This window comes from Lathyrus oleraceus, chromosome 7 (assembly GCF_024323335.1).
Source record: "Lathyrus oleraceus cultivar Zhongwan6 chromosome 7, CAAS_Psat_ZW6_1.0, whole genome shotgun sequence".
In the NCBI taxonomy this organism is placed as follows: domain Eukaryota; kingdom Viridiplantae; phylum Streptophyta; class Magnoliopsida; order Fabales; family Fabaceae; genus Lathyrus; species Lathyrus oleraceus.
The window spans coordinates 245564822-245578919 of NC_066585.1; the positions used below are offsets into that span (position 1 = coordinate 245564822).

The 14098-nt window shown below is 35.2% G+C and overlaps 2 protein-coding genes across 2 annotated transcripts; both read right to left on the reverse strand.

Moving 5' to 3' along the window:
* Positions 1–1920: 1920 nt before the first annotated feature.
* On the reverse strand, positions 1921–2695 carry LOC127107439 (histone H2A.2-like). Its single transcript, XM_051044722.1, has 2 exons — positions 2419–2695; positions 1921–2331 (listed from the first exon to the last, which is right to left on the reverse strand). The coding sequence occupies exons 1-2, from the start codon at positions 2626–2628 to the stop codon at positions 2089–2091; spliced, it is 453 nt and encodes a 150-aa protein (XP_050900679.1). The 5' UTR covers positions 2629–2695; the 3' UTR covers positions 1921–2088.
* A 3596-nt stretch (positions 2696–6291) lies between these two features.
* LOC127107440 (uncharacterized) lies at positions 6292–13155 on the reverse strand. Its single transcript, XM_051044723.1, has 10 exons — positions 12410–13155; positions 10305–10382; positions 9609–9650; positions 9432–9534; positions 8974–9041; positions 8842–8886; positions 8623–8730; positions 8433–8520; positions 7353–7399; positions 6292–6637 (listed from the first exon to the last, which is right to left on the reverse strand). The coding sequence occupies exons 1-10, from the start codon at positions 12989–12991 to the stop codon at positions 6560–6562; spliced, it is 1239 nt and encodes a 412-aa protein (XP_050900680.1). The 5' UTR covers positions 12992–13155; the 3' UTR covers positions 6292–6559.
* Positions 13156–14098: the final 943 nt, after the last annotated feature.

Genomic DNA, 14098 nt, shown 5'->3' on the forward strand with positions numbered 1-14098 from the left:
GTGTTCTTGTTTTGGAAAAAACTTTTGCTTGTAAAACCCAATTCAAACCCCTATTTCTTGTGTTTTTCACACATTCAATTGAAATCAAAGCTCCGATTCTGATTGTGATATAAGTTTTATCAACACCTCACTGTGTTTAGTACCAATCCAGTTTGTGTGAGAAACAATGGTCGCTGCTAATGTTGTTAATAGTAATGAAAGAGATCATTACAGTACAAAACCACCAATCTTTGATGGTGAGAAATTTGACTATTGAAAAGATAGAATAGAAAGTTTCTTTCTTGGTTACGATGTTGATCTCTAGGATCTTGTAGGCGATGGCTATATTCACCTAGTGAATGCTGAAGGAAATACTATAGTAAAAAGTGTTGTGATTGATCAACAGAAGAAATACTTCAAAAATCATCATAAGGCTAGAACCATATTGTCAAAAATCTCTTATACGGAGTATGAGAAGATAACAAACAAAGATTCTATCAAATCCCTTTTTGAATCTCTGATGATGACTCGTGAGGGGAATGCTCAAGTAAAGGAGACAAAGACATTGACCTTAATTCAAAAGTACAAGGCATTCAAAATGAAAGATGATGAAACAGTTGAGACTATGTTCTCAAGGTTTCAAATGCTTGTTGTAGGACTAAAAGTTTTGGACAAAGGATACTCTACAGCTGACCATGTCAAGAAAATGATCAGAAGTCTTCCCAAAAAATGGAGACATATGATAACTTCCTTGAAGCTGGCAAAGGATCTCAACAACATTAGTCTTGAAGAACTTGTTAGTTCTTTAAGAAGCCACGAAATTGATCTCGAAGAAGATGAACCTCAAAAAAATAATGAGGCGATGGATAACAATGAAACAAAAAGGTATATACAACATCAATACCCTAACCCTAAAAATGACAAAATCAGTGGATTTACGCAATCAGCAAAGAGTTTTACATCAGTGGAGCAAGACAAACAAAACTGTATAAAGAATATGTGGAAAAAGTTAGAAGACTTACGAACACAGAGCTAGTCTGGGGAACACCGAAGCCGGCGAAAGATTTGACAGCTAAGGTTACGAAATCGACTCTTTTATACTATTTATTTATGTTTTCTTCTTCTCCATTCTGCTTCGTCTAGATATGCTCTTTTGCTTATGCGATTATCTGTGAATTGTGTTCTGGAAATTGGTGTTTTGTATTGAATTTACAGGTGTTATGTGTTGAAGGTTAGAATGGTTTTTGAACCTGCAGGTTAATGATGGATTTTTATGTGTTCGGTTAAAATGATGAGAGGTGATTCATCATTGAAGATGAAAGGTTTTCTTTTTGAAAAAGATTCTGTGAAATGAGTGAAGAATAAATAAGTCTATATTGGAAAGGTTGGTTTAAATCAAATTATAATTAATATTTTATCTAATTAAAAAATAATTTAATTAAATAAGTAGTAATCATGATTAGCAATCGACAAATTACAAATTACATAATATTAGTTTTAATAGATTAATTGATATACACTGACAGTGTAAAGATTTTTTACACTGACAGTTAATCACAACCACTAATTCATTTAAAATGTTTGACTTTTATTTGAAACATTTAAAAAATAATATAGATTGATGATTGTAATGCATTCACAGTGTAAAACTTTTTACACTGACAATGCATAACAATTAATCTCTTGTTTTAATCATAGATAATGAAGTAATTTTATATAGTACATAATTGAGTAAGGCCCAATTTATAGAATTCAACTAGAAATAATAGATGGGGATGTTATTAGATTTTTATAAAGATAGAATAATAATTTTGCTCATAAAATGACAATATCCTAATCATGTTTTTCTTTTTCTTTTTTTCTTTTCAGATAGTAACGGAATATAAATTAAACGCCTCTCAATATTGCAAGTCAATAACAGTAAGCATGATAAACACAGTATTTGGTTAAAAACAAAAGGAGTTTATTATCAAATAAAACTCATAAACATAGAAAGACAATTAGGAATTAGATTGACTGGTTTACACTAAATATGTATCCGCTAAATTAGAGGTGCCTAAACTAAACTATCCATGCAGAACAAGACCTGGAATCTTGCCATCTTTCAATCTAAGCTTTCTTAGGAGTTTTCTTGGCCTTTGGAGATTTAGGCTCCTTTGCAGAAGAAGTATTTTCAGTCCTCTTAGGCAAAAGAACAGGGTTTATATTAGGAAGAACACCACCATAAGCAATAGTAACACCAGCAAGTAATTTTCCTAGTTCCTCATCATTCCTCACAGCTAACAACAAATGTCTTGGACTAATCCTATTCTTCTTGTTATCGCGTGCCGCATTTCCAGCCAATTCAAGAACCTTCACATAAATATAAACAACAATTCATCAAAAATTCCTAACTAATAGAAATCGAAAGTAGAAGAGAAAGTGAAAATTGAAATTTACCTCGGCGGCAAGATATTCAAGAACAGCTGCTAGGTAAACAGGAGCACCAGTACCAACACGCTGAGCGTATCTGCCTTTCTTCAAAAAACGGCCGATTCTTCCGACGGGAAATTGAAGTCCGGCTCTGACGGATCTTGTCACCGATTTCTTCCTCGGTCCTCCTCCTTTCCTTCCTCCTGCTCCTTTCTTCACCTTTGTGTTTGCGTCCATTTTGACTCTGAATTCGCTGTGTTGTGAGAAATTTGGAATATTGAAAACGGTGAGATGTTAGTGATTATGGCGTTGGATTATAACTTATGTATGGCCTACTGTCACTTACCTGGTGATCCATGTCTCCTAAAACTGACCAATGGGAAGCCAGTTAGGCAGTATGTACTTTTCTACACTTTTTTGAGTTTGGCTTCATGCAATTTTATTTATTTTTCCCCAATAAACTACTAGTACAAATTATTGATATGTTCATATCACTCATTTAAATCATATTTTACATTAATATATAAAATATATAATTAATATAATTTAATTCAATTATATTAAAATGTTTTAAAAGGAAATAACATATATTTAAAATTAATTAAAATATTCCAAAAATAAATAAATACAAACAAATAAAAATTATATTAAATAACACACTACATAAATAATAATGAAACCACTATTAGAGAATATACTAATCGATTAAAATAATTTTTAGTTGTGGTTATTCATTTTTCCAAAATGTTCTTATATATATTCTATCAAGTTTTGTTTAGGTGTCAATGAATTTCTTTACCGTGAACATGATATCTTCTATGTAGGAATTCCTGAAAATCATTATTATAAATATTTGGTAGTTCAATCAGGTTATTGCCTAGATGATCATAAGAATAATCAAAATTTATATCATGTGTGGCACGTTCATCTTTAACAATCATAACTCAAAATGCTTGTTTGATATCCTTTCTTGTGTCTTCTTGATGTTAAGCATACAATTTTATATTATCACATTGTGACATTAGGATAATTTTCACAAATGTGGCACATTCATGATAAATACCAACTGATATATAATAACTCATGATGTATTCAATATAATTGACTAGTTAATGGGCCTCAAGATCTCACATATGCATAACATCGTTGAAGACATCTAAATGGTTCAACAAACTGATATCGATGTTTGAACTGCTACCCTAAAAAATATGTGTTGTAGTGATATATGTGTAAGGGGCCCAAATAAGGCGACACGAGTCCTTTGTTAGGCGTCCTCCCAATAAGGCATCGTGTTGGGCAAGTCCTTTACGTGGCACGGAAGTTCACCCTAAGAGAAGACGTGTATAATATCAGTTATCCAGTCCCTAACTTCATATGTGGAATCATGTCATGACTTCCTAATAAATAGACAGTTAAAAGTTCATCAAGTCAATAGGGAGCAATTACCGCTTCTTGAAGATTCCCTAAACCCTAGGCCCAAGTGGGAGTAGTTGTCGCTTCTCGACACAATATCCTTGCGCCTCCAGTCCCAAAGGAAAATGTTATGGGACCTGATCCAGGCAGATAATGTAAGTTCCACAAAGTTAAAGGGCACCACGCAGAAGAATGTTATCAACTCAAGAAAGAGATCGAGTGCCTGATCCAAGAGGGACACCTCAAGAAGTATGTTAATGGAGACTACTCCCAAGGGTCAGGTGGGCCCAACTCTCGAGGGTGGGATGATGCATGAAGTTCTAGATCTTGAAAAGGAAATGAGCCATCCAAAGAAGAGGGTGGGATGATGCAAGAGGATTTGATGGAGACGGAGAGACTAGCTCTATCCGCAAAAGGTACGCCCGTCAAATATTGAATATAGAGGATCTCCCCAAGGAGTCAGAGGAAGGAAAAACTAAGACGCTAGAGACCAAGATCTTCTTCTTTGAAAAAGATGTAGTAGGCATCCACCCTCATAATGATGACCTCATGGTTAGGCATGGCAACCTAACCCGTATCCGCGGGTACCCACCCGAATCCATCCCGAAGTTGACGGGGAAACTCGCATTGACTGGGTTTGGATTTTCCTCGATTATAAAATACGGGGACAAATCGGGTAATGGGGACACTAGTACCCACCCTGAACTCGTCCCATTTATTTCATTATGTACATTATTATTTATTTTTGATAATTTAGAATATTAAATATGTGATCAATATTTTGATATTTTAATTTTAATTTATTATTTAAAATATTTGAAACATATGTATGAAATTTTTTTAGATTGTTTTATTTTATTATTTGTAATCTAATTCTATTTTGAAAAAAATAAATATTTTTATTAAAAAAATTGATTTCAATAAATGAATGGTGCCAGGGCAAGGATACCCGAAACCAATCCGAACCCGTTTGGGACGGGTTTGGATTTTGATTCTCCATCCCCGTTTGGGTTTAGGGCGGAGAACGAGGACTGTTTGGGGATCGAGATTTGGGTTTGGGGAAGGTAAACACCGTCCCCAACTCGCCCCGTTGCCATGCATATTTGGTTATCACCGTCAAGTGCGATGGTTGAGAGATCAAAAGAGTTCTCGTTGACCAAGGGATTTGTGCGAATATTCTTTATCGGGATTCCTTCGAGAGGCTTCGCCTTGACCCAAACGACTTAAAAACTTTCAAGGGATTGATAGTGGAATTCTCTAAGGAAGAGGTGGGGGTGGAAGGTTTCGTCACGCTAAAGACCACCTTTGGGGTGGGAGAACTTCTATGTCCTTGATAAGGGGAAGGTAAAGGCAGAAATAAGAAGAGGAGAAGAAACAAGTATGGTAACCCTCTCTGAAGGCGAACATGCCTCCATAATTACCTCATTTTCATTTTCTGAAGAAAAAATGTTCATCTCCTCTCGAATGGAGAGGATTTGTTCTTTAGTGACATAGGTGGACATCTTTGACTTATTTAGGTACGCCGGAAGGGACAACATTTATCTCTTTGTTCATGAAAGTGTAGAAGAACAAAAAGAAATCACTACTACTCTCACAATCGCCAACAGTACCACTAAAGCTTCACATATCTACACCAACCTAAGCCACACTACAGGTCTTTCTTATAAAATTCCTAAATCACGTGTCTCCCCCATCGGCCGCAGGCATTTAATGCTTTCAATGACTGATTTTCACAAATATTATGGCCTAAATACACTTATCACACTCTTTATAAATTTATCAACACATTTTAGTGTCGTAGTTTCACTTATTCTCAAATAGTCATCCACACTATCAACAAATATTCCATATGCCAACATATGAATACCTATAGTGCATTTTTGTAACATAAAGAGATTTTATTTACAAGTGGCATCAACCTTATGCGGAAAATACTCATCATGTTGACCAAGAAGGAATCCATGTTTATGCATACATGTTTATACATTCAATGTCTGTGACAAAAAAATCATTTGTGTACATTGATGCCTCGGAAAAATAATCATTGAATAAGTACCTGTCCTTCATGATTCTTCTCTATGTTCTTTCTTTGGCGTTTAAGCCTACTGAGCTCACAACTTCTTGCATTTCACTTTCTAAGTAGTCTCGCAAGTGAGGGGAAAATCCCCAAGAGCCACAGCCACTACCATTCAGACACACGATGCTGACGGAATTGCCATTCCTAACGAAGGTGCATCATTACTGTGTATCAAACTTAGTATCAAATTGCAACATTTGTGGTTTATTATATTACAAGGAGATGTGATCGTGAAAACCACTGCGCATGAAACAAAGCTTTGGATGAAATTTCAAATGTTGTAAATTCACTTGGTAGGTTTTTCTTCTATAATAAAAAAAAAATCATGATATATAATTGAATAATTGTCATGTAAAATCTGTTTGCAGGACATCAGTACAGCATGGTTTAAAGATAAACAAATAAACCACTAAGTCCAGAAAATGAAGTGGTTAGCTTAGTATTACAAAGAATAAGTTTAGTATGCCATATGTTTCAGTGTTGCAAGGAAGACCGTGAAGCACAAGAAAAATCCCATACAAAAAAAAAAGTTAAACATTCTAATTACTTATTGCCACCTATATCACAGAACAAACTTTAGAAAATCAATGGTAATGAACAAAAAAACTACGGCAACATACAAATCATCAAAATTCAGCTTCATGTTGGAAGCCTGCCACTGCCCCCTATTCACATGATTCATACCACATGCGCTTTCTTATAGTTATCTGCTGCTTTGGATAATGATTGAATTGATACAGGTATCCCTGGGCCAATCTGCATCAATACAATTTCAATGAATAACTTGAAACAAAGAACAGATGTAGAAGAATGTGACATTGCTCATCAATCACCGCAGATAATGACACACTAGCAAATTAATGGCATTTCTTCACATGTCAAGTTGTGTGGTTGTGTCGACTGACAATGATATGTCTATCATATGCTATATTTGGGTAAATACCAATACGTGCATCTTCATATTGATCATTTATATTCATCTACAGATATACAAAAGGCTAAAATATACTTGAAATTTCAGTACCAAACATGCCATATAACCTATAAGCACTAAGCAATAAACAAATCACAAATTATAATGTTCCACAGAAAGGCATTAATAACGGCGTCTTCCTTTTTATGTCTTCCTTTTATCTTTCATTGTGGACTATATATTGATGGCTAAACATTGTTTTCCACTCCATAAAACCCTACCCATGAATATAACCACATTTCACAATAATTATAACCAGCAAAATGTTTGGCAGACGTTCCATCCTTTTCAAAATTCAAATTCCATTACTGCATTCTTGTTTCCAGACGTGCGTATGAAGCACAGACACAACACTGACACACATCAACATCGATAATGATTTGAAAAAAAAAATCAAATTATATAATGTAATCAAATTTATTGGTGTCAGACAAATTACACAAACTGAGCATTAGAAAAAGATATATAAAAAAAACAGAATGTGATGCAAGAGCTTACCGTGCTGCATATATGGACTGACAGCACATACCCAGCATATTTGGAAGCTGGACAACAAAAAGCAAGTGTAAGATGATAGAAATATTCTCAGCATACAAAATGGGAGATCACATTACACCAGCATCGAGAAGGCACCATGTCATCATTTTGGCATCATTTTTTTACTGTTTTATTATTCCATATAACCTCAATAAATCCTTATTATTATTTTCACTGGCAATTCTAAGATTTTTATTCAACTTTTATTTTTCAGACCTGGTGGAATTTTACTGATATTTCTATTTCCTAGTAGTATCTTGAATATAAGCCCGGTTTTATGATACCTAGGAGTTATTGGACCTGGTTTTGTGTCTAAGCTTCTTGGAGGTCTAATAGCAGTATGTTTTGGTGCTAATCTTTATAGAATTAGGTTGCTGTACATACCTAATCATTGTAGGATAAGTTAAAGGTGGTTTATTAAAATATTCAAATGCTTTCTCTCACATTATCAGACTTATGGTGACAGTATATTCTGTCTTCTCTTGTGTGCTATATAATCAAATAGCAGACTCTTTTCTTTTCTCGTTATGTTTGAAATTCTTTAGGTTATAAAGTGAGAAAAGGATGGAAAATGAAGAGAAAGAACAACCATAACATCAATGTTTCACAGGAAACCAAGTCAAATCCTACATTAAATTAAGAGACCATAAACATAACCACATATACGGAGCTTAAATAGCTGAATTCTGTAATACAAAATATTGAAACTTTGAGAGTATAAAGATCCCAATTGAAGTCTTTATAATGTTAACTCTAAGTTTATGAGTCATAAAGGTTTGGACCTGGATTTCACACATGCTTAGTTATTTTATAATCCAGATTGAGAAACTATATAAACAAGGCCTCAGACACTTGTAAGCAACTATTGGCAGATATCTGCTTTTTTTCACACACTTATGTACTAGGGAAACATGTCTACAACACTATGATTTCCCTTTGGAAGGGAGAGGCCTGTAACAGTTCTGACATTTCATCTTTACTTTTCTCCAAGGAACAAAGGGAAGGGGTGGAGAACAGCATAAGAGTTTGTATACTACTTACTCTTTTTTAAGCCAGCAGGCTTTGCTTGCAATACAGCATTCATAAATGCACCAATATTCTCCCGTAAAGACTCTTCTTTGTAGCTTACCTGTGGATATTATGGTAAGTAAGCACATGAGAATATCTCACCCAAAACACTTATTACTTTTATTAAGAAATGTATAACGAGTTGAAGGAAACACAATATTACCTTTCCAACTCCCGCATGCAAAATTGATTTACTTTCCATTTTAAACTCAATACGTCCCTGTCTTAGCTCTTTTAACTGCCCAGCAATATCACTAGTCAGAGTACCTAGCTGCAAAACATAGTAAGTAATAGAACCAAATAAGAGTTAAATACAATACAATACAACACATGTACCCTACACTTCAAAAAGAATATAAAATGTCAACATTGAGAAACTAACTTTCTTGTCCGGCATCAGTCTGCGCTTTCTAAGATATTGTGCTATCTGCATATCAGTTCATATAAGCTTTAGAGGAAGAAACTGCTAATTTAGATGATTGTACAAGAAAAAGAGGATTCGAATCCAATATACCTTTCCAAGATGAGGTGCCATTCCAGGGGTGGAGAAGCACTTGTCAACTTTGAGCTTATTACTACCACCTGTAATAGTATAAATACTATTAGATATGAATAACACTGTACATATTCTACATAGTATAACCTCACTACACTATTGAGTGACACTTGAAATGTTTCTTATCATGAAGTGATGAAAAAAAGTAATGTCATGCGTTTAACTAAAACAGCATATACTATTATAATTTAGACATAAGGACAAACAGAGCACAACAGAAAAATGTACAGTTACGCTAGCATAAACCACAAATCGAGCATTCAGATATAAAAGGGAGAAGAATGTCGCTGAGAAAAGCAAGCTTAGAACCAACAAGAGACAATATGCATCTGCACATTGTCTCCATAAATTTAGAAGTGGAAAAAGCTATCGGCATGATTAACTAAATTGCTCGGAGAAAGAGATCAGTTCATTACTAGCAATCTCCTCAATAAGCTCTTTACCACCAACTATATCAGCTCCTGCAGCTTTTGCTTCTTCTGCCTCCGCCCCTTCTGCAAAAACAGCCACACTGACGGCCTGGGAAGTATGGATAATTAGATGACAAAACTACCTTTATATGATATATCAATTGCTTAACATTCATAAGTTACCTTAGGAGCACCATGAGGCAAAATCACAGTACCACGAACTGCCTGCCAGAGTTAATACAGTTAACTTCTAAAATAAAGGATTGAGAAAGAAGAACATAATACTTTTTATCCAAAAACTTAATAAAAACAGAAAACCGAATATAACAGTGATATTGTATGTGCAAGACCAGAAAGTCTACAGAAGAGACATAATGATAATTTTTAAGATCCTATTTGTTTTGTTGAGTAAATAATCATTCAACAAAATAATAACAGAACTACCAGTATGCCATATTTAGCATATTTGAAAAAGCTATATCATCACTAAAAGATATTTATCAAAAACATGTCCTTAGAAAGGCTAATAATTCAAAGTATACTTGCAGATACAGGGTAGGTGATTCAGATGGAATAATTCAAAGTCCTCATAGACAGAGAACAATATTCTAGCACATGGCTATATAGATGAGAACCTACTTCTTTAGTTATTTGCAATAACTACTAGATGTTAGTCTTCAAAGGGCATATGACTCTCAAGTTTTGAGAGTATCAATGAAGATAGGATGTAGTTCATTGAATATGCCAAACCTAAAGAACTTAAGTCAACAAGTCAAATTTAAAATTTACATGGTACTCATAGAATCACCCTAGCTCACAAAAAAAAACACAAACACAAGAAAAACAATAAAAAAGAAAAAGAAGTATCTTGAAACATACCAGTTCTGTTCGCTTGGAATCGATGCCCAGTTTTATATGTGCTTCAACAGTTTCGTCAAACTTTGCCTTGGCATTGGCCTGAACAATATATAATTATATTAAATGATACAGTAAACAATGGAACATTGCAGGTAAAACAGGAACGATGTAATTGTGTCCAGTATCCCTAACCCAATCCATGGCACCAAAACTTAGACATAAGTAAGGGAATGGATGAAAGTATATAAATCACAAAAAACATTTGGAAACAGACCAATATCTTAATCAATCAAGAATACAGTACACACACACAAACATTTTTGAAATGTCTCTTTGTTTGTGACTTTTAGCTATATCCTAAATCCTAAAACTTCATTAATTTAGAATAATTTGTCATAGAGAAAATCTTACATGTGCAGGATTGTATGGGATCAGCCAATAGATTTGTTATAAACAATGAATATTTGAAATCCAAACTTCAAAGTGCAACAGAGAGAAACTGTCTCAGAGTACATCAATAACAGTAGCACAGAATATATAATACCTACACATACATGCAAAAATGTTCATATGTATGAGAGTGCACATACACAGAATCAGAGGGAAAAACAGGATGTTAACTTTTATACTCTCTAAATTGGTTTGCTAAACAAAAAAGAACATTAGTTTTGCATCAGTATATCTTCAACTTGTGACTGCAATTTTTAGAACTTCATTGTGCAATAGGTATTTCTTTTCAGGAAGATTTGCTGGATTCATTTTCAGTCCTTAAAATTTACAAGGCATTGTATATTATGGACAGCATACATAACCAACTAAGGTTCAACCTTTTAACATAATATCAAAACATGTGTTTTTACGAAGTCTGAAAATAACAACATACACTTTCTTTCACAAAAGCAATAGCTCTTAGGGGCAAGTTTGAACAAACTTCAACCTTTTAGATACTTTTCAACTCAGTGATGTATTCAGCTCCTAATTTACAAAATAAGCTCTTGAAAATTTGTAGGAGTTTATCGACAAGTTAGGCGAAAAAGCATCTGAATAAGTTAAGGTACATAATCATTTTAAAAAGACATGGACATTGTAAAATTATTTCAGCATTTATTTTCCTATTAGTACTTGTTGAAAGTTCCCGAGACAGACACAAAGTTATGAATCATGGTTTGTCTTAGAACGTTTGGGTTTGCCCTTATTCATCTCTACAAAACCGGCTTGTAAGGTAAGGATTGTCCCACTTTTAAACACAACACAGGCCATATCTCTAAGCAATATGAGACTAAATTCACCCCTTCAAACCCAACACAATAAAGATGTTGGAACCCAAGACAATAAAGGTGTTGGAGGCTGCAATGAAGGCAAGTCAAATGCCGCAATTACACGACTAAAGGTGGGCCGTTGCAACAAGTGATCTAGGATAGGCTCTGATACCATCTTAGAATGTGTGGGTTGGGCCTAACTCATTCCTATAAAACTGGCTTGTAAGGTAAGAATTGTCCCATTTTATACACAAGACACATGTCATATCTCTAAGCAATATGACACTAAATTCACCCCTTCAAACCCAACAGAGTGAAGGTGTTACTGGCTTGTAAGGTAAGAATTGTCCCACTTTATAAACAAGACACATGTCATATCTCTAAGCAATGTGACACTAAATTCACCCCTTCAAACCCAACACAATGAAGGTGTTGGAGGTTGCAATGAAGGCAAGCCAAATGCCGCAATTAGGCGATTAGGGGCGGACCGCAATGAAGACGGAAATTTCAACAGTCTGCAACCACATTATAAAGGTTTCAGATGTCTTTCCAACAGCATCACAACCGCAATTGCAACCGCAATGGCCACATTGGTTTTCATAAGTTCGCAATGTAACCATAACCACAAATTAGAAAAATCATCCAAATAAATTGTACAAAGTTTTAGTATGCCTTTTTTATTGGGTTACCAAGACTCCTTTTTTCACAAACAATTTCCCAATCACCAATGAGTTAGGCACATGTTGTTTGCAACAACCTAATGCTAAGTTTGAGTGACAAAACCCAATCCCCGCTGAATTAATTAAGTAGAAAATGAAAGAAAGAAAGCAAATTTGAAATGAGTAGAATAATATTCTCTTGTCTAACCTTAACTTGGCGAATGGCCTCAGACAAATCAAAGAGAGGTGGTTTCTCCTTCTGCTTGGGCTTTATCAACAAAGGAAAAGGCACCTTCAACTTTTCATCTTCCGAAGCTTTAAGCATCTTCTTCCTCAGCTGATCCTCTGCCTCAATTCTCCTCCTCTCCTTCTCCATTTCGTCATTTTCAGCTGGACCCTTATCGTCCGGGAGTGGAGCTACCCGAACAGGGTAAGACACCGGAGTAATCGACGGGGCGTCCTTCACGTAGCGAATATCTTCGCGCGTCCATGCCCGTGGTGGTTCGGGACCGTCCGCTGATTTAGGAGGAGGTGGGGAAGGTTGACTGAGGGATGGGGCATCGGAGGAAGATTGGGGCTCCGGTGGAGGTGGGTCTTGGGGTTTAACGGGGTAGGAAACGGGTTGGATTGGAATGGGTTCGAAGGGTGTGGTTGAAGGGTTTGATTCGGATGAAGAAAAGGATCTTGTTTGAGAGAAGAAGGAATGAGAAAGGGGAGAGTGGACATGAGAAGGGTGATTGGTGAAGCAGTGGCGGCGAGCTTGAGAGAGGAGAAGCTTCAGTGACGCCATGGCAGGGAGGGAGTAACGAGTAGCGTGAAGTGTGAGAGTGTAAGAGAGGGTTTTTGGGGTTTGGGCAACCGGGTCAAGATGCGAGTAACCGAAGCTCCTGGTTAGTTCGGGTTTTTTAAACCCGAACACATTCAAATGCTAGGGGAATTCAATACGGTAGAGATTGTACACAATTTCTAATTGGTTTATTCGTTTTTATATTTGAAAAAACAGTATAATATATGTGACAGTGTATGTGTATGGACAAGTAAATCTCATTTAATACTAAATAAGTCATATTTTGTCACCACGGTAAACCTATTTATAATCATTTTAGTCTCCTCTAGTTTTAGAGAGTTTTTGTTATATAATTATTGCCTTTTTGTATCATGTTCCTCCCTTGTCTGAAAGTTGACCGCACGATATATATTTATGGTTTTATTGTTATGGTTGTTTATAACCATTATGGCAGTTACATCTTCGTGTCATTATTATCATGTTCATTTGTTTAGGATTGTGTCTCATAATATTTGATAAACAGTTGCATGACTCATGGTTGTGTCAACTCATTTCCTTTAGAGTTGAGTTGATTTATAGTTTGGTGACTTCGCCCATTCATAAGATTGTGATGGGTTAGTCGATCCAACTCTAGGTCGGATTTGCCACACCCACGTTGATTCAAACACAGGGGATGAGTCAGGTCATGTTGATTCTAGACAAGTTTGGTCCATTAGGAACATATTGATACATAACCCCTCAAGCACGAGGTCTGTAGGGGCGAAGTGATTTAGAGAATATTTAATAGTTCACAATCCCTGAATGACGAGGTCTATATGGGCGAAATGATTTAGAGAATATTTGATAGTTTATATTTCTTTAAGCATGGGACGTGTATGAGTAGGGTGTTTTATAGAATATTTGATAGTTCATAGTCGCTCAAGCATGATGCTTGTAGAGACTGGGTGATCTAGAAAAAGGATAGTTATAAAGGTTGTTATCGTCATGTTACTAATGACATTACTAATTTAATCATTTAATTTAAGTGAGAGTGTTCAACTTTTTAATGAAAAAATTTAGAAAATCTTTTTAACTTCCTTTTTAAGGTTGTGATGATTAATTTTATATTGG